Source organism: Carassius carassius, chromosome 4 (assembly GCF_963082965.1).
Source record: "Carassius carassius chromosome 4, fCarCar2.1, whole genome shotgun sequence".
Lineage (NCBI taxonomy): Eukaryota > Metazoa > Chordata > Actinopteri > Cypriniformes > Cyprinidae > Carassius > Carassius carassius.
The window spans coordinates 32,336,425-32,355,136 of NC_081758.1; the positions used below are offsets into that span (position 1 = coordinate 32,336,425).

At 37.6% G+C, this 18,712-nt stretch overlaps 2 protein-coding genes across 4 annotated transcripts; both read right to left on the reverse strand.

Annotated features, from left to right (window-relative positions):
- Positions 1-1,983: 1,983 nt before the first annotated feature.
- Positions 1,984-13,603, reverse strand: LOC132139817 (G protein pathway suppressor 2-like). 3 transcript variants are annotated; one of them, XM_059548429.1, is made up of 13 exons: positions 13,449-13,552; positions 13,070-13,140; positions 12,731-12,848; positions 12,479-12,588; positions 12,263-12,375; positions 8,992-9,071; positions 8,786-8,865; positions 8,441-8,615; positions 8,205-8,288; positions 7,320-7,396; positions 7,113-7,208; positions 4,237-4,320; positions 1,984-2,697 (listed from the first exon to the last, which is right to left on the reverse strand). In XM_059548429.1, the coding sequence occupies exons 2-13, from the start codon at positions 13,070-13,072 to the stop codon at positions 2,605-2,607; spliced, it is 1,113 nt and encodes a 370-aa protein (XP_059404412.1). In that variant the 5' UTR covers positions 13,073-13,140; positions 13,449-13,552; the 3' UTR covers positions 1,984-2,604. The 3 variants fall into 3 exon arrangements, with proteins under 3 accessions (XP_059404412.1, XP_059404414.1, XP_059404413.1); XM_059548431.1 differs by lacking the exon at positions 13,070-13,140 and having other exon boundaries at positions 13,449-13,603; XM_059548430.1 differs by having other exon boundaries at positions 8,786-8,862; positions 13,070-13,563.
- Positions 13,604-15,840: 2,237 nt separating this feature from the next.
- LOC132139819 (gamma-aminobutyric acid receptor-associated protein-like) lies at positions 15,841-17,921 on the reverse strand. Its single transcript, XM_059548432.1, has 4 exons — positions 17,730-17,921; positions 17,022-17,100; positions 16,802-16,920; positions 15,841-16,665 (listed from the first exon to the last, which is right to left on the reverse strand). The coding sequence occupies exons 1-4, from the start codon at positions 17,817-17,819 to the stop codon at positions 16,582-16,584; spliced, it is 372 nt and encodes a 123-aa protein (XP_059404415.1). The 5' UTR covers positions 17,820-17,921; the 3' UTR covers positions 15,841-16,581.
- Positions 17,922-18,712: the final 791 nt, after the last annotated feature.

An 18,712-nucleotide genomic window follows, 5' to 3' on the forward strand; every position in this document is an offset into this window, starting at 1 on the left:
AGAATTCCATTTCTTATGCTGTCGATACATTTATTTTTGTTGTCTTTCTAAAGGAGCCCATCTTCCTTGAGTCACTAGAGGTTTCTCTCTCTCTCTCACTCACTCTCCCTCCCTTCTTGCTCTCTCATACCGGCTTAAACTGCTTTGTCAACTTCCGCCCTGCTGTCTCACCAGTGGCTGCTGGCCTGCATACAAAACCTCATAGCCATTTCAATGTCCTATACATTCTGCATTTTCATTCTCATTCAAAAATTATGCTTACAGCCAAATGTTCTCTTCTTCTAATGTCTTGTTTGTCCTCGGATCTCACATTTTGCAGCTCTCTCATTCTCTTCCGATGAGCTGAATCTTCCCGCCCGTTTGGTCACATGTGGTCTCTCACGTCACTGTCCTGATTTGACTAACTGACCCAGCATCACACTAAATTAAACACACACAGAACAAACACAACACTGTGAGAGATGTGATGAACAAATGGCTTTCGTTTGAGTCTGATATAACAGCTGAAGAAGTGTTGGGCAGTTTCACTTTAGATTTTTTTTGATTTTCATAGAGTTGACTAATGTGCTGCTCTAAATTAACTCTGAGGTTTGTTTTTTTCGGTACAGATTGAAAAGGAAACTGTGACTGTACAGCTGTTTCAGAGACATGATCATCTCGGATTATCGCATACATATGAGCTCACTTAAGTCACCGACGAATGTGATCATTGTTATTCACTGAGCTTTGTAACCCTTTATTTCTTCAAGAAGCTTGGTTTATGTCATCTTCAAGGTAAATAGGTCACAGTCACATAATTCTCATTCTCACTTTGACTTACTCTTTTGATGGTTTGAGACAGAGGGCAGTTTGAGACAGAAAACAGCTGAGGCCAACAGTACATGGGCGGGCCGGAGGTGAATCAGCAGCTAAATTTGTATTCGCTCTCTTTCACACAATCACATCTCTTAATTCCCACTCTTTTTCTGCATGCATATACTGACAATTTTTTTTTTATGGCAGATACTCAATTAATTCACACTTACACATAATCACAAATATTCAAGACTGGACCAGATTTAAAACATTTTTTTTTCTCTTTAACTTAATCTCATCTTTGAAATGCAACCACAATAAGCTGTCTCTCAGACCCTTAAGAAAATGCCATTACTGTAAAAGCAGTGGTACGGAAAGGGAGGTAGACCAGTCCCAACCAACATGACTTCCTCCATAACTCCCTGCCAAGTTTTTAGAGGTTTTTGAGAGGACTATTTGAAAGCCTCTGATGGCTAACCACACACTTCCATGGCATTTTATTAACATTACTCATGTTAGGTGACCTTATAACCTGATAAAACTATGGTTTACCCAGAAATAAACATTGTCATTATTTTCTTACCCTCATTTCATTCCAAACATTTTTCTTCTATGAAACAAAAGATCTGTGTTCCACAAAAGGTGGTCACGTTTTGAGAACATGAGAGTAAGTGATGAGTTTTTTATTAATCCCTTTAACAATGAAAAAAAAAAAGTGATTTACTTCTAATGGCTTCAGAATATGAGATGTTTATGAGTTATGAGTGGGAAAGCTGTAAATTTGTGTGCCTTATAAAGATCTAAAAAAAAAACAGTCCTTCAGCTTACAATAGTCTGTTCCTGATATCTTAAACTCAAGGGAAACGTAGGAAAGGACAGACTTAAAAGTTTATCATGCTTTCAAGATGTCATGAAGTGCTATGTGGTCAACAGTACTGGGGATTTCCACAGTATTTAGGAGAAACAGCCTAGAAAAAAACCCCCAACAGATCAAAATTGAACTTAGACTAAATTGTTAAGAGAGTGGTGAATTAATTATCATCATCATCAAGGTATTTACATAAGCCAACATCAAAACACACTCCCACCCAACCACATAATTCTTTGACACTAGAAAGAATAATAAACACCTAAGAAAAATATAAATAAAAAGATGACAAAAGTCATCTCAAAAGTCAAAAAGATATATTTTTTTCTACACAGCTTTTTATTTAGGATTTTAACAAGTTCTTTTAAACAGATTATTAATAATATTCATATTTTTAAGTGCAGTTTTGTGAAATTCAGTTGGTTGGCTAAAAACATCACATTTGCAATTTAAAATCATATGAAAATATTATTTTCCAGCTCTTTGAAGTAGGGAAAAGGTGTATTCATCAATGTTAATGCAAGTTATAGAGAGCACAGAGTGGGAGATCTGTTACAGAACATGGAAATACAATCTAGTCTGTTCCTATATTGTTTAGTTAGTTTTAAAACCAGATTTAATTTTAGTTGTGCCATTTAGTGGTAGTATTATAATGTTACTAATGTTGGCACAGCTGTTGTCGATGTCTTCAAATGCATAAAAGAAACTTTCAGACACATCCCACTGTAATAATGAAATATATGGCATGCCCTGTTGCAAAGGGAAGTCTAACAGCTTAAGAATAACAGAGAAAATGGCCTAATACAGTCATGTGTTCTACATCGTAGCACTATGATGCCAAGTGTTGTGCACTATGTAGCTTTAATCCAAAAGGCTCCAAAGTGTTAGTGGCAAATCTTATCTTCACAGCCTTACATTCTCCATTAGACTGAAATGAAAAGCTATTTGCCATGGTGGTAAAACCTCTGCCCTGACTGGCTGTGAGAAAGGTAGGTGTGGCGAGGACTTGGTTGAGAAGAGCTTTGAAATGTAGCCTGTACAACAAAGGAGAAACAAAACAGAATGTCAACTTCCTTATACAGATCTTAATCAAACACTAAATCATGGTTTCTACAGATATGAACAAGTTAAATTTAAGACTTTTTAATACCACCTGATATGAAACGTAAGATCAAACCTCTGATGGAAATCACACATTAGTTTACATACGTATAATGTAATATTTAATTTGTTAAATGTAAAAAGATTATGCAATTTATTATTAGATTCACAGCAAACAATATCCCATACCAAAAAAAAAGAAAAAACACAAAAGCACTGCATCACCGAAATTTCTGGTGGTGAAAAATTTATTCTGAAGCAATATTTTATCTGTTCTACTAGCTTTTACATTTATCTACATATTTTTATATTAACCTCAGGATGTTATTTACCTTTACAAAAGCCATTTTTTAAACCTTATTAAATGTACGCATCATATTTCATGTCAAATTCTTACAATTGATCAATAAGTAAAATTTACATTAAGGCTCTACACCAAACAAATTCAATAATTTACATTGCACAATTACAACTGCAAAAAATGATGTTATGAGATTAAGGTTTTAAATACAATAATGAATATACAAATTAGAAATGCTGGGGGGGGGGGGGTACATACTTTTAAACATAGAAAATGCGGCAGTAGGTGGTGGTATGTCACATAATGAGTGAGTCATTGAGTCATTCAGTTACCTGATTTGTTCAAAACGCTGAATCAATCAGTAATAAAACACAGCTGCCTGCTTGGAGATTGCGCAATACTTCTGCTGTGGTCTCGGTTTGGACGTTGGAACTATTTTAGTTGGTGAAATGTTGTGTGTTTATGTTGAATGCAATAAAATCAGAACAATCATTTTTGTGTTTCGATGCTTCACTGGTTATTTTTTGTCGCTTAAGTTTTAATCAGTCAATTTGTCCTGAAACTGCTGTCCTTTGAAACTTTTGTCTAGCTAGGAGGCTGAACAGCTAACTGTAGCATGCAGTAACTACACAGAGCCATTGTTCACTGACAACCTGCGTAAAAACAAGATCATATTTTACGCAGCTTATGGGGTCAGAAATCTGATGTGTATCATTTGAAATACTATATACACACACACACACACTACCATTCAAAATTTGAGGTTGGAAAGATTTTTTTTTTTTTTTTTTACTTGTTTTTTTAAAAAGAATTCTCTCATGCTAACCAAAGCTGCATTTATTTGATCAAAAATACAGTAATGCTTTGAAATATTATAACAATGAAAAATTACCGTTTTCTACTTTAATATATTTTTAAATGTAATTTATTCTTGTGATGGCAAAGCTTAATTTTCAGCAGCCATCACAGCCAAACAGTTGGGCTGCTTAGTATTTCTGTAGAAACTGTGATCTTATATAACATACATGTGTTATACATTATGTGATATACTCACAAATGTTTCCAGGATTCTTTAATGAATATAAAGTCCAAAAGAACAGTATTTATATATTAAGGAAATGTACATACATGCTATATATAAAAAGATATACTTGGTTTGGACAGAACTCACCGCATGTGCTTGTTGTGAGGGCGTTCCATGTGTGAACGCGCCTGGTGAAGCTGGCCTTGGTGGATGAGCATATGGCAAGCCAGACTGTCCAAAAAAAAAAAAAAAAGACATCAATCCCCAAAACATAAGTAATCCTACTATTTAACCCTCCTATTAAATTTGGGGTCAATTTGACCCCATTCAATATTTAACGTTTGCAAATACATTATAAAATTTTGTTTTTTTCTTTAGATTTAATTAATTTTCCTAATTTAATGGGAACAACTCTGTAAACATAAAATTAACCTGCAGGTATTTTTTAAATGTCTTGTACACATTTTGTAGCATCGGTGTTCCTTGGGGTCAATTTGACCCCAGGCTCTTTTAGCTGTATGAATCATAAGAAATATAAAAATTTCACACACATTTGTTTTGGTTGTTTTATTAAGGTCACTATAACATGTTATAATTATATAATGTTCATTATAATTTTACATATTCAATATTGTATATAAAAATCCCACTTCCCTCTTTTTTAGGGCTCTAACCTAACATAACCGTATCTGAAGTAGCTCACATGACATTGGACATAATTCTCATGAGAACTTTGATGTTTCCCATGCCATGGGGGAGGGGAAAACATAATTTTTGCGAGAACTTTGATGTTTCCCATGCCGCAAGGGAGGGGAGAACATCATTTTTCGAAAACTTTGATATTTCCTGTGCCATGGGGAGGGAAAAACCTAATTTTCATGGTTTACCAAACAAAGGGGAGGAGCAAACATTATAAAAGCATGAACAGAAGCATTCTAAACCATTTCTGTGTGCTCTCTATGTTCTCCATCTCTCTCATTTGAAAATTACATCTAAGCAAAGATTTTCTGTCAATGAAATTTTGTCACAGGTTTTTGACAGTGAAAGTGACAGAGGAGAATGTGTCTGAGACCGGTAATATTGAGGACCCTGATTATGAGGCATCCTCCTCAGATGAGAATGAGACTCCTACTGTTGACCCTCCTGTTGTCTCTCAACCACCCACAAACCCATTACCTTCCAAAAATTGAAAGTTATCATGGTCCCGCTCACCACCTGAACAAGAGGGTAGACTTAGTGCTGCTAATGTCATCAAAATGGTTCCAGGGCCCACTAAATATACTGTCAGCCATGTCCAAGATATAAAATCAGCATTTCATCTTTTCATCACACCATCAATTGAAAAGAATGTACTTGAAATGACAAACTTAGAGGGTAGGTGTGTGTATGGGGATGGTTGTAAAGACTTTGATGTAACTGACCTGAAAGCCTACATTGGGTTGCTCATTTTGACAGGAGTCTACAAGGCAAAAGGAGAAACAACAGCAAGCCTTTGGAATGCTGACACTGGAAGGGCAAAATGCAATATGACCCTGAGGGGACACATATTGTAGCTTTTGGTTGCTGAGATCATCCAGAACTCCCTCCATGAGGAAACTGTACACCTTGAGGTGGAAACCTTTCACCTCCTGGTGCGAAGACTGCCAGCACAACACAGTTATTTGCCCAGTTGGGACAGTTCTGGAGTTCCTGCAGGCCCTTCTCTCTGCAGGTTTGACCCACTCCACCCTGAGGGTCTACGTGATGACCATTACAGTCTACCGCGCCCCTCTTGGTGGCCATTCAGTGGGCAGACACCCTCTGGTTACATGTTTCCTCTGCGGTGCACTGAGGCTGAGGCCTCCGGCCAGAAGAAGTGGTTGATCAGGATGCTATCCTAAAACCTTGAGTCCTCTGATCTCCCCACACCATTGGGAGTCAAGGCTCACTTGAACCGAAGTATGGCAAGCCTCCAAGGCCTTCTTGTCAGGTGTGTCTATACAAGACATCTGCAACGCAGCTGGACGGTCCACACCCCTCACATTCATCAGATTTTATGGTTTAGATCTGCGAGCCACTCACAGCTCTTCTTTCTATTGCCTTAATTGTGCTCTTTTATGGCTCAAAGCCATACTTCCGGCATCCCTGCCAGAGTTCGTTTCATTCCTAGAAGCTGACGCTCGTTCCACCTTACGTTCTTTTATAGCTTCCTGGTCGCTACGTCACCCGCCTATGACGTCACACCCATTCATGAGACTGATTTCACAAACTATTCAGAGCTGATCATGCTGAAGGGCGTTCCCATAGCGTTTCGGACGCAGCGTCTCATTCCGTTTGGGGAACCATGGTTACATACGTAACCTAGGACGTTTTTCTTGGGGTCAAATTGACCCCACACATTATGTATGTTGCAATCCTTGATAACAAAAAAGGACTGTTATGTGTTCCTTAATGATGTTTTGATTGTGATGTTCTGTTTAAATATAAATATTTAAATGTTTAAAATAAAATCCTTCAAAATGTTTGAAATTGTGTTTGTTTTTCCCGGGGTCAAATTGACCCCAAAGATAACTCGTGTTACTATCCTTGATAAAATAAATAGTTTTTCTTTTCAAATGTTATAGATTACAAAAATCTATACTTAGAAATATTATAAAACAAATAAAACACCAAAATATATATATACTTTTCCAATTTTAGGTCAATCAGTAAGATTTTATGGTGATTTGTAAATGTGTCCATAGTCGTGCAATGGGTATTCTGGATGTATAAGGGGTGGGGAGGGGGGTGGTAGGTGGATGTCAACTTAAAAGGCTATTTAAGTAGTCAACAAAGACATAAATTACCTGAGACACAAACCTTAGTAAAAAAAAAAAAAAATCACATTCTGGAGGTTTAAATTACTGGGGTCAAAATGACCCCAGTGGGTAATGTTACCAGATTTGAGGGTAACAGGAGGGTTAAGGCTAAAAATCAATTAATTGCAAATAATGCAGCAGGAAGACTAAATTAATACAGATTTGATTAATTGGCTTGGCTCTGACCTTGCCAGGAGGGATCTGGACAGCAATAGAAGCAGTAGGCAGCAAACCTGCAGCGCTTACATGCAGAGCCTGTGGATGCATGGGCCTCAATGGACTCTGAAAACACAAACATGAGTAATGTTTACACAGACATTTGGATCCAGTGACACTCTGCACTCAGCTGTCCTTCCTTTGTTCCCAGTCTACATCCTGACCAGCCCTACTTACAGAGTCTGTGAAGCCCGACTGCTGGTTAGCATGTTCCAACTGTTTCTGCAGGGGAATCCCAGCGCTGGGGATATAACCTGGAATGAAAGTAGTAATACAGAAGGATTGTGAAGGTGTCTGCAAAAAGACGACGGGGAAAACATTTATGGGGGACAGGCCCTGTTAAAAACCTTACTGAGCTGCCTTGCCTTCTATCTGATCAAAAAATACAAACAATAAAAGTGTTTTCTGCTCTTTCATGTGGTGTGAGATCACTATATTCAGTTCAAGAGGTACGTGAATCAATCATCTATTTTTCTATAGGTTCCAGCACGAGACAAACATGAATTAATATTAGTAGACATGTTGAAAAAAAAAAAAAAACAGAGCAACTTAAATGAATGTCTCTTGAAGGCTGGAAGTGCGATCCATTGCAGTCTGCATGAAGCACAGAATTTTTTTAAAGCCACAGAAAGACAGACATTTTGCTGAAAACTGAAACAGCCTAGGATAAAGTCATTATGTACATTAACAATAATTTGGGATAAACATAATGGAATTTAATGGAAAACATGCGAGTGGTGCTCTGTTGCACGGCAGGATTTTGAACAGCACCGAGTCGCAGCTGGGATCCGTGGACAGTCACTGGTGGTGCCGCTAAGTGTGTACACTCATACAAATCAATGTGTTCGAATTTAAAAAATGTGGTGCAGCACTTCTCGTCCAGTGTGTGGCCTGATTAAGGCTGGATTAGCCTCTTGTTTCAAAGGTGCAATTGTCAAAGATGAGTTTTAGAAGACAACATAAGCTACACTGGTAGTTTGTTTTTTTCCCAGATGAGGGAAGGGGAGAGGGCCTAGGTTCTAGAGTCATGGTTTACTACTGACAAAGACACATTACACATACCTGGCTGAGAGGTGAAGTGACTGTGGACCGCATAACCTTGTTGTTGATGGGGCAAGTACTGCATGGTCTGGAATGCTGATGCACCTGGAAACAGAAAAACAACACACCACAAATGTACACCATGTTCAAGAACACAACAAGAAAATGAACACAAGAACCTTTTGAGTCTTACAAGCAAACAATAATACATATCCACATCTAATCATAAGAACGGAGGGACAATACAAACAAGGTACCTCTAAGCTGTGAACCACTGGCATAATTGGCTGGCACCGGCTGACTGGAGGCAAAAGGTGATGTATGCTGCGACTGGGTGACTACATAGGGGCTATGACTCGGCTGGGCTCCAGAGTACTGGCCATGCTCTGTTCCAGCTGCACTGAATCCTGGCTGAGACTGGAAATGACGCGTCTGAAAAGGTGGCAAGCAACCAATAATTTTTTTATGAACAAGCACACACACACACACCAAAAAATATCCAATCTGTGAGTGGTAGCTGAACTGGGTGTCCCTCATTATAATTTTTTTTTTGTTTGTTTCAGGTACAAACAGATTGATTTACATTAAAATATCACACTCACAGGAATGACTGGAGACTGGAAGAGCTGTTTACTGCGTTCCCCAAGAAGAGCACCAGGACGCCCATGACTAGACTGACCTGCTGTGTGAAAACAAGTGGTGGAGCAAAATGAAGTCATTATTGAAGGGCAATTCCAGTAGAGTCTAAATGACAGTTACAGCTTTATACTTCTTTGACAGACCACTGAAGAAGCCAAATAGCGGTCACCTTGCATGCTGAGAAGGTGCGGTCCACTGTGGATGGCCATGTTTGGCTGGTATGTTGCCGAAGTCAGAGTTGTCATGTCACTGTTAATATATTAAACATAATAAACTGATTAGCAAACATGTCATTTTCAAAATCTGACAGCTTTGGATAATAACCCCCCCCCCCCCCCCCCTTTTGGGTTAAGTCGCAGTATTTAATTTTGGAATCTTTTGTAATATTACATATAATATTTTCTGTGCATCACTGCTGAATAAAAGCATTTAAAGAAAAAAAAAAACTACTGAATAGTGGGGTGTGTGTATTTATTATTTATTTATTATTTAAAAATATTAATGTAGATTTTTTTTAAATTGAAGAAATTTGTAAAGGATCTAAGGATCTGTCTGTGTGTTGCTTTAAGAGAGCAACCATACATGTGCTTTTTTATATTAATGTATTCATTCATTTATAATTATTATTTTAAACATATGTACAATTATTTTTTATTCATTCACTGATCAAATTATTATTAAATTTTAAATTATTTTTCCATTGTTGTTTAGTTTTATGATTGTGTATTGTCTTCTTGAGTAATCTCCATTTTAAAGTTTTTAACCACAAGATAATGTTGTGAAGCAGTAATTTTACATGGCTATCCTTCGTGGTATAATAATACTAGTTGGATAAGCGCTGGTCATATGAAGTCTGAACACTGAAACATATGTAACTAAGATTAGTTATTAAACTCTGCTCATTTTTTTATCATTATAACTTTGTGTCCTCTTCTCTGGCTTTCTTAGTTTGCATTCAGGCTTGGTTTGATTGCCTGGTCCGAACCTGAGTTTGGCTGATCACCCTTCCCACTGCCACCACTGTTTTTTTTGGTCATCAGAGGGGAGCTGTTTACCCGTTACTAAGTAACGACTATGCAGAAGACAGCAAAAATGATTAAATGCCTGCTCGTTTCATTTTTGTAATTCGGATTTTGAAAAATCTGATTTCATTCCAAAGCACCCACACAGAACGGCTCATGTGTGTATTTGTCATGACTGTAATGCAAAGGTTCAAAAGAAAGCTGGATCAACTTGTGTGAGCAGAAATTAGATATACATATACTGTACTTTCTGCTGCAGTGTGTCTGTCATGCTTTTCAAGAAAACGAGTGCGTAAATGCATAAATACACCGTTTGACCAATTCATACATCATTAATAGCAGATAACTTCTGTGATTTAGTACGACTGAGTTCACATCAGAAGCAAACTGCACCGGAGTTCACATGAACCGTACCCCAGACCACCCTTGTTAGGAAAACAGTGTTCACATTATCCAAACGAACCAAACTCACAACTTAACCCGGGTGTGCACCAAAAGTGTTAGCGTGAAAGCATCCTTAGTCTGCCTCTTGGCTGGCAGAAGACTGTTAAAACAGTTTTGCCCGTGATTAGTAGTAAATCATCATCATCACATGCTTTCAGATTGAGTGGCATTCACTACACAAAGACATAGTTCTCCAACAAGATAGGCATAGGCGTAATCAATTAATCTGTGATTATGAACGTGATATTGGCTAATTTTCAGTGAACTATAGCTCTGTGAAGTGAATGACGCTCAACCTGAAAGCAGGTGATGGTGATTTACTACTAATCACAGGAGCAGCTTTACTGACGAGATGCGCATGACAATCGTATGTGATAAATTGCACAGCCCTACTAGATGATCCGTACAGACCAGATCCCACAGTTCGGCACGCATGTGATTCGCGGATTAACTGTTAAGTTTAACCATCACAGAGTGGAAGTTTATCATTTGCATGTGTTTTGTCCTGACACTTTACACATGAAAGCGAATTTAATCTATTCAAGTGGAAGAGAGAGAACTTGAATCGGAACTCACGCATTGTTTTCTGTGCGCAGATCCAAAGCGCTCGCACACACAGAGAGAGAGAGGGAGAGGATGCAATTCCGACGAGAACACCAAATTGATTCCTCTTTCACATCTCTTTGTGCTTGAACGAACACATACACACAAAGCTGTTAAAATACCCATTTTAGCAAGTATTCAGGTAAACACGTCTGCTGTGTCTTAAGGGACTGTAAACACCTGAGAAAGAAGTCGGATGTGTATCAGTATTAGGTCCATGCATTTGGTCTTAAAGAGACAGCAGCCCATAAACACCTGCTTCTGTCTGCTAATCAAACAACACCACAGCTTTAACAAAGCTTCCTCTGATTTTAACTTGGCAGTGAGCACTATTGTGTTATTTTACACTTATGTTTCTGCACCTGAATACTACTGTTACTGGCTTTATTTGTAACTGTGTTATGTTGTATGTTGTTATGACTTTTATTAGTTAAGCTAGAAGTTTTTGCAGTGGTATAGAAGTACTTAAACTAAGCTTTTAGTAATAAGTAATAATAAATGAAAAACAAACTTTTTTTTTGCTGATGTGAAAAATGATCGGAGACTCAAAATCCATAAAATGATCAGAACCGTGAGTTTTGTGATCCATTGCACCACTAGTTAAATCTATTTGTGACCGGTTCAAGTAGTCAAATATAGCTCCATAGAACTGTGAAGAACTTATATCTAGGGTATAACTATATCATGTAGATATTCATATTACTTGTAGACAGTGCTGGCAGTATTTTTTTTTAAATCCGTTTTATTTTTGTGCTGTTGTTTTGAAAATCTATTAAAAAGAAGAAGGAAAAAAAAGAGCAGGTTTTGGGTATCAGACAACTGTGCTGATTAGATCCCAGATAAATTGGATAGCATCAGGTCTCTAGGGATGGATAAACTTATGCTTGGAGACTAGGGGTGCATGATGTGTCGTTTAAGCAAAGATATCGCGATGTACGAATCCAAGATAGTCACATCGCAGGATGTGCGATGTAGGCTGTCGTAGTTGATCCGTTATTCAGAGAGAGCGCGCCCGTGCTGAGAGAGAGCGCGCGAGAGAGAAAGAGAGAGAGAGAGAGAGAGAGAAAGAGAGAGAGAGAGCGAGTGAGCCCCGGCCGCATGCTCACAGTCTTCAAACAACAGGAGCGCTGTCTTGCTCTCTCTCCCTCGCGCATTAATCAATTGACACGATGGTGTCGATGTTTAAATCATTTAAAATGAGAATGTAAGTGTGCTCACCCCATTTTTGTTTGTAAGAAAAAATTTGATTAGATTTCATATCGCAATATATATCGCAGAAAAAGAAAATATCGCAATGTCATTTTTTCCCAATATCGTGCAGCCCTATTGGAGACTTAATTTTTCCATCCGACTATGCTTTCTTTTCCATACCTCTGTTCTTTCCGACGTCTTTTCTCCTCCTCATGTAGGACTTTCTTCAGCTGCAGAAAAAGCTGGTGCTTCTCCTCTTGAAGACCCTGCAGCTTCACTCCCATCTTCATAATCTAATGAGAGAGAAATAGAGGGCTGGTCAGGAGTCCTGAGACATAATCTTACATCACTTGTAAATAATCCAAGTATTAGAATGCAGCAATTATACAGATGCACCTGCTCTTTTGTTTCCTCTAAGGACATTCTCTCCTCCATCTCTTTCTTCCTCTTCCTCTCTTCTTCTTCTTTTAGTTTCTGCTCCATCATTTTGTCCACCTCTTCCTCCTCTGAGAAAAACAATTGATAACTGATCACAAAGTGCACAAGATCAACAACCCTATAATTCAAACAAAGCAACAGAGAGCAACATGAACATGGAAATTGTTTTATAAAATTATAAAATAATAAACAGTGGATCCCCGGACTCACCTTGTCTCTTCCGCTCCCTCTCTCTCATAATGTGCTTATGTAAGGCACGTGCCATAGCATTGGACAGTTTGGGCCTCTCCAGAAGAGCCGGCATGATAGTAGGGATCGGTGGTGCCAGCTGTAGTCAGTAGTCAGAGTGGGAAACAATTCAAGTCTAGAAATCATTTAACCTTGTTGAATGGCAATGTTAAAAACATTACAGAACCAATAATATTCTTAGTATTGCTGTACAGCACAATTTAGACATTTGACAGGTTCAGAATGACACACCACAAACACAAACTAAAGCAGCTGTCAAAAAGTTGACGAGCCTTGCTAACGTTGTTTAAACCAACTTACCATATCAATTCTAAAAACCAAAGACTACGAGTTAGAGCAAAATATTATTTAGAAGAAAGAGATGTGGTAATCTGAGAAGCAATACAAAGCAACTTTAGCTCTATGAGGACTTCACAAGCTAGCTGGCTATGCCTGCAGTAACCGGAATGCTTCGTCAGTTGATTCAGTTAATCTGTTCAAGAAAAATCATCTTTCATACGCATGAATTAATAAAACGAAGTAATTTCAGTATTTTCGATCTGCAGTAAGTTGCATTAACACCCGACCATTAGGCTAGCAGGCTAACGGCTCAAGTGACAGTTTAGTCAGCTAGCTTGCAAAATCTGCGAACTAAATAAAACTCTTGCAGTGACATTCATGGAATCTTCATGTAACGCACTTTTGTCCGTTTCTGAGATTAAAAGAACGCTGAGCTTGTCTGAAGGCTTTCCTTAAAGAAAAATGAACAAGCGTATCAGTAATCAACCAAAATGAAGACGACAGGAAACACAATATGACGCACTTCCGCTGTGGGCGTACCTTGATGACGACACGTGTCAGTGAGCATGTTTCGTCAGCGCACTGAGCCCAGCCTTTAAAAAAAAAATTATTCGCTTTTTCCACATATGTATATAAGTATTATAAGGAATATCATTGAAATAGTCTACTATTATCTAAATAAAATGTCTATTAGTTAAATTTAGCCTAAGTAGATGTAAAAATGTGGGAAATAAGCCTGTTTTTAAATTGGAAGGCAAAAGTTCAGCGAAGCCTAAAACAATATTGAGTTCGAAAAATAAGAAAGCTGTTAAATGCGCTACTATTTGTAAACATTTAAGTGTTTTATTCAAACTTTATTTCTATCTTTTGATTTTATTTTTCTGTATTTATACCCCCGACAATTTGTAAATCTCACAAGGCTTATCTTCAGATATTAATTATAAGCATTATTATGAAATTAAACATGCTCAAAATTAAAATATACTTTAACCCATTGTTGTACCCAAACAATTGTCTAAATCCTCTGCAAAAATTCTAATAACTTTAATATTTTAAATAATTTTTAAAACATGCTTAATTTGTAATTAAACCTATCTATCTATCTATCTATCTATCTATCTATCTATCTATCTATCTATCTATCTATCTATCTATCTATCTATACAGGTGCTGGTCATATAATTAGAATGTAATCAATTCCATTTAAAAGTGAAACTTGTATATTATATTCATTCATTACACACAGACTGGTATATTTCAAATGTTTATTTCTTTTAATTTTGATGATTATAACTGATAACTAAGGAAAATCCCAAATTCAGTATCTCAGAAAATTAGAATATTGTGAAAAGGTTCAATATTGAAGACACCTGGTGCCACACTCTAATCAGCTAATTAAGTCAAAACACCTGCAAAGCCTTTAAATGGTCTCTCAGTCTAGTTCTGTAGGCACCACAATCATGGGGAAGACTGCTGACTTGACGACCATTCACACCTTGCACAAGGAGGGCAAGACATAAAAGGTCATTGCAAAAGAGGCTGGCTGTTCACAGAGCTCTGCATCCAAGCACATTAATAGAGAGGTGAAGAGAAGGAAAAGATGTGGTAGGAAAAAAGTGTACAAGCAATAGGGATAACCGCACCCTGGAGAGGATTGTGAAACAAAACCCATTCCAAAATGTGGGGGAGATACACAAAGAGTGGACTGCAGCTGGAGTCAGTTCTTCAAGAACCACTAAGCACAGACGTATGCAAGACATGGATTTCAGCTGCTGCATTCCTTGTGTCAAGTCACTCTTGAACAACAGACAGCGTCAGAAGCGTCTCACTTCAAAAAGGACTGAACTGCTGCTGAGTGGTCCAAAGTTATGTTCTCCGATGAAAGTAAATTTTGCATTTCCTTTGGAAATCAGGGTCCCAGAGTCTGATGGAAGAGAGGAGAGGCACACAATCCACGTTGCTTGAGGTCCAGTGTAATGTTTCCACAGTCAGTGATGGTTTGGGTTGCCATGTCATCTGCTGGTGTTGGTCCACTGTGTTTTCTGAGGTCAACACAGCCTTATACCAGGAAGTTTTAGAGCACTTCATGCTTCCTGCTGCTGACCAACTTTATGGAGTTGCAGATTTCATTTTCCAACAAGACTTGGCACCTGTACACAGTGACAAAGCTACCAGTACTTGGTTTAAGGACCATGGTATCCCTGTTCTTAATTGACCAGCAAACTCACCTGACCTTAACCCCATAGAAAATCTATGGGTTATTGTGAAGAGGTAGATGCGATATGCCAGACCCAACAATGCAGACGAGCTGAAGGCCACTATCAGAGCAACCCGAGCTCTCATATCACCTGAGCAGTGCCACAGACTGATCGACTCCATACCACGCCACATTGCTGCAGTAATTCAGGCAAAAAGAGCCCCAACTAAGTATTAAGTGCTGTACATGCTCATACTTTTCAGTTGGCCAAGATTTCTAAAAATCCTTTCTTTGTATTGGTCTTAAGTAATATTCTAATTTTTTGATACTGAATTTGGGATTTTCCTTAGTTGTCAGTTATAATCATCAAAATTAAAAGAAATAAACATTTGAAATATATCAGTCTGTGTGTAATGAATTAATATAATATACAAGTTTAACTTTTTGAATGGAATTAGAGAAATAAATCAACTTTTTGATGATATTCTAATTATATGACCAGCACCTGTATGTATCTGTCTGTCTGTACAACATATATTCTTAGATCTGTGAGAAAAGCATTAAGTCAAGACCCATTAAAGACTGACAAAAGTAGCTTTTTACATCAGGTTTATAATGGTGGCAAGCTTAGATTGGTGACCATGACAATTACACACCAAACAAAATAAAAGAAAACACAACAAATCAATAATACAAACAAGCCAAAAAAAAAAGACCACTCAATTCATGAACTCCAACCTAATAATAATGATTATAATACAATTGAAACAAAAAAGCAATCTCCTACAACTGAAAAGAAACTTTAAAAAAAGTATTTTAACAAGTTTATTCAAATAAACAGTAATTCCAACTGATTTTAAAATAATTATTATTAGCAATGGTACACAAACACATTCAAACACATTACATGGTATGATAATCCAGTACTATCAGTGATTTTGGTCTGTGCAAAAATGGTGGCTAAAAAAAATAAACCAAACCAAAAATTTAAGATCGACTGAATAGCAAAGATCGACTGAATAGGTGACTACAGAATGCATGTTGGTACTGAGGGAAAGGGAGAAAAGGTGAAAGGAGAAGTGAAGAACAAGCTTTTAAGGATATGATTACCACTAATTCACTGAAACAGACCAGGACAAAGGTTGTATCTGGTCTGCCTAGGAGCAAAGAGGAACTCTTAAGGAGGAAGGAACAATATGCAGGCAGCATAGAGAACAAACAAAAATAATTTATAAACAGATTTGGAGGATATGAAAGTGCATTCAACATGTACACTTTATGTGCCCTAACATACTGATTGTTTTATTTTAAGGAAGGGTAGTGTTGGGCAAGTAAATTAGTTAAATATCTCTCTAAAGTCCCCATAGACGCTTTCATCACTGTAGGCAATGTAAAGGAAAAAGTCTTCTTCATGGTGCTCCTACAACACAGAAACAGAGACAAAGTGTTTAGAGATGCTTCGTTCTCGTTGATCAAAAATTACATTTTGTGAATTCTACTCACATAAACAAACAGGTGCAAAAGGTTCAGTTAGAACAAACATTAAAAAGATGTACCTGGTAAAGAAGCCCCATAGTGGCTGATGTGGGAGGAATGACGTTGTTGACAAAGAAGAAGAGGGCATCTTCGGCTCTCAAGTGGATCCTTTTCCGAATGAGGAAGTAGAACTGTCCCACTTCAAAAACAATGGGGAAAAAAAGTCAATGCATATCCTTCATATTATTTATACTATTAAAGATTATACAAAATTATTCTGAAATTTTTAAGTAAGTGAACCTGTCAGGTCAGACGGGACAAGATATTTCTTCTTGTCCAGATCTCCTATTCTGGCTTTGGGAGCTTTCTCAACGATCACCTGTGGAAAACCCTTCCATGAATGCGAGAATAACAGCATCTTTTTCAGTAGCATAATAATGTTATATAATAATGATTTAGGATGAACGATTGAGAATTTTAGGGCAGATTCCCATTCTAACCAATTTCACAAACTGATATTTGACAGACAGCACATAATGCAACTGAAAATGAATCTAGTGTGAGGCCACATGGCAACGTATTACTGGTAATGATTATAGTAATTTCATATTTTAGTCATTCTGTCCTCAACTCTGTCAAAACGAGGTTCATTCGAATGATTCGCAGTGACACAAAGCGGTTTACCAGCTCTATCTTTATGTGTAATACGTATTAATGCTACTTTACATAATATATTCTTATAAATATATATTATTTTATTATTTGTACTGTAAACGACGCCACAATAGCGAGGACAGAAGCTTACTTACGCTAACACTAGTCTTTTCATATTTGAAGAACAGCTTAAAACGACGATGACAATTCATTTATTAACCACACATCTGCATGATTTTCACGTTTTTATAAACGAATGACTATTATGACACGTTTCCCCACTGTGGAATGCCTTGTTTTACGTTATCTGTAAGTGCGGGGCCCTGACAAAAACAACTCGTTTGTCTGACTCACAGGCACTCTGTCCGGGTACTTCTTTCTGATTTTCTCCCCCTCGGACCGTCGCTTCTCAAATGGATGTTCTTCTTTGTACATAAACTTCATTTTCACGGACTGGGAGATTAAATATCTCCTAGAATATCTTCCGTCGACGGTGTTTACAAACTACCTTAGGGTTTTTTTTTTCTTTGACAACTGCGTCGTAGAGTTGTGACGTTCGCGAACGAACCGATTCTTTTGAACGGCTCATAAACATGAACGATGGGAGCCGAGTCGCGGCTGGAGGGGAGCCGTTCTTTCTGTCGTTCTTTTTTCCTATGCGTGTTTCACACAGATGCACACAAATGAGCTCCTCCGCGAGACAGAACAGTTATAGGGGGAGGGGCGCACCCAGCGCAGGCCAACCCTTTATAGCGTTATGTTATTAGTTATTAGTTGTGCATGTTCATTGCAGCCCACTTTGTTATTGTTCATTGACTTGAAGGGACTGATGTCCTATTTGCAAAGTTTACAGTAGTAATAGTATGTAGTATGTAGACATTTCCATTTTATTTATTCTAATTTTATCTACTTTAAATATTTTTTGTTTTCTATCAAAATGTTCTTGTGTGATAACAATGTTCTTGTGTGAAAGTGTTTGTAGTAAAAGCTGTTTTGCACAGAAATTCATTGCAGCCGGCTTTGTTTTTGATGTTTATTTGAGTAGGTATTGTATGAATAACATAAGTCAACGTAGCTTTACACACACACACACACACTTTGAACTAAAGGTAAATCCAAAATAGTGATGTCACTGTCTAAGCAGAGGGATTTGTGCAACCCTATGGAATATAGTCCACACATGACAAACGAGGTAATAATCAATATTTCAGAATAATTCAAACTCAGATATTGGTGTGTGATATCTGAGTTTTAATTATTTGACTACAAATCTCACCTCATTTTTCCTCCCAGTAATTATTTCCAGGATAAACTGAGATGCCCCCAAGCTGGCTTCT

Bases quoted from the DNA above. Each gene is read 5' to 3' on its own strand.
- LOC132139817 (XM_059548429.1), bottom strand. The intron at 7,209-7,319 runs GTAAGTAGGGCT...TTGTGTTTTCAG, and splicing joins AGTCGGGCTTCACAGACTCT to AGTCCATTGAGGCCCATGCA. The intron at 4,321-7,112 runs GTCAGAGCCAAG...TTTTTTGGACAG, and splicing joins TCCAGATCCCTCCTGGCAAG to TCTGGCTTGCCATATGCTCA.
- LOC132139819 (XM_059548432.1), bottom strand. From the start codon at position 17,819: ATGAAGTTTATGTACAAAGAAGAACATCCATTTGAGAAGCGACGGTCC. The intron at 17,101-17,729 runs GTGAGTCAGACA...GGTTTTCCACAG, and splicing joins AGTACCCGGACAGAGTGCCT to GTGATCGTTGAGAAAGCTCC. The intron at 16,921-17,021 runs GTTCACTTACTT...TTGTTTTTGAAG, and splicing joins TGTCCCGTCTGACCTGACAG to TGGGACAGTTCTACTTCCTC.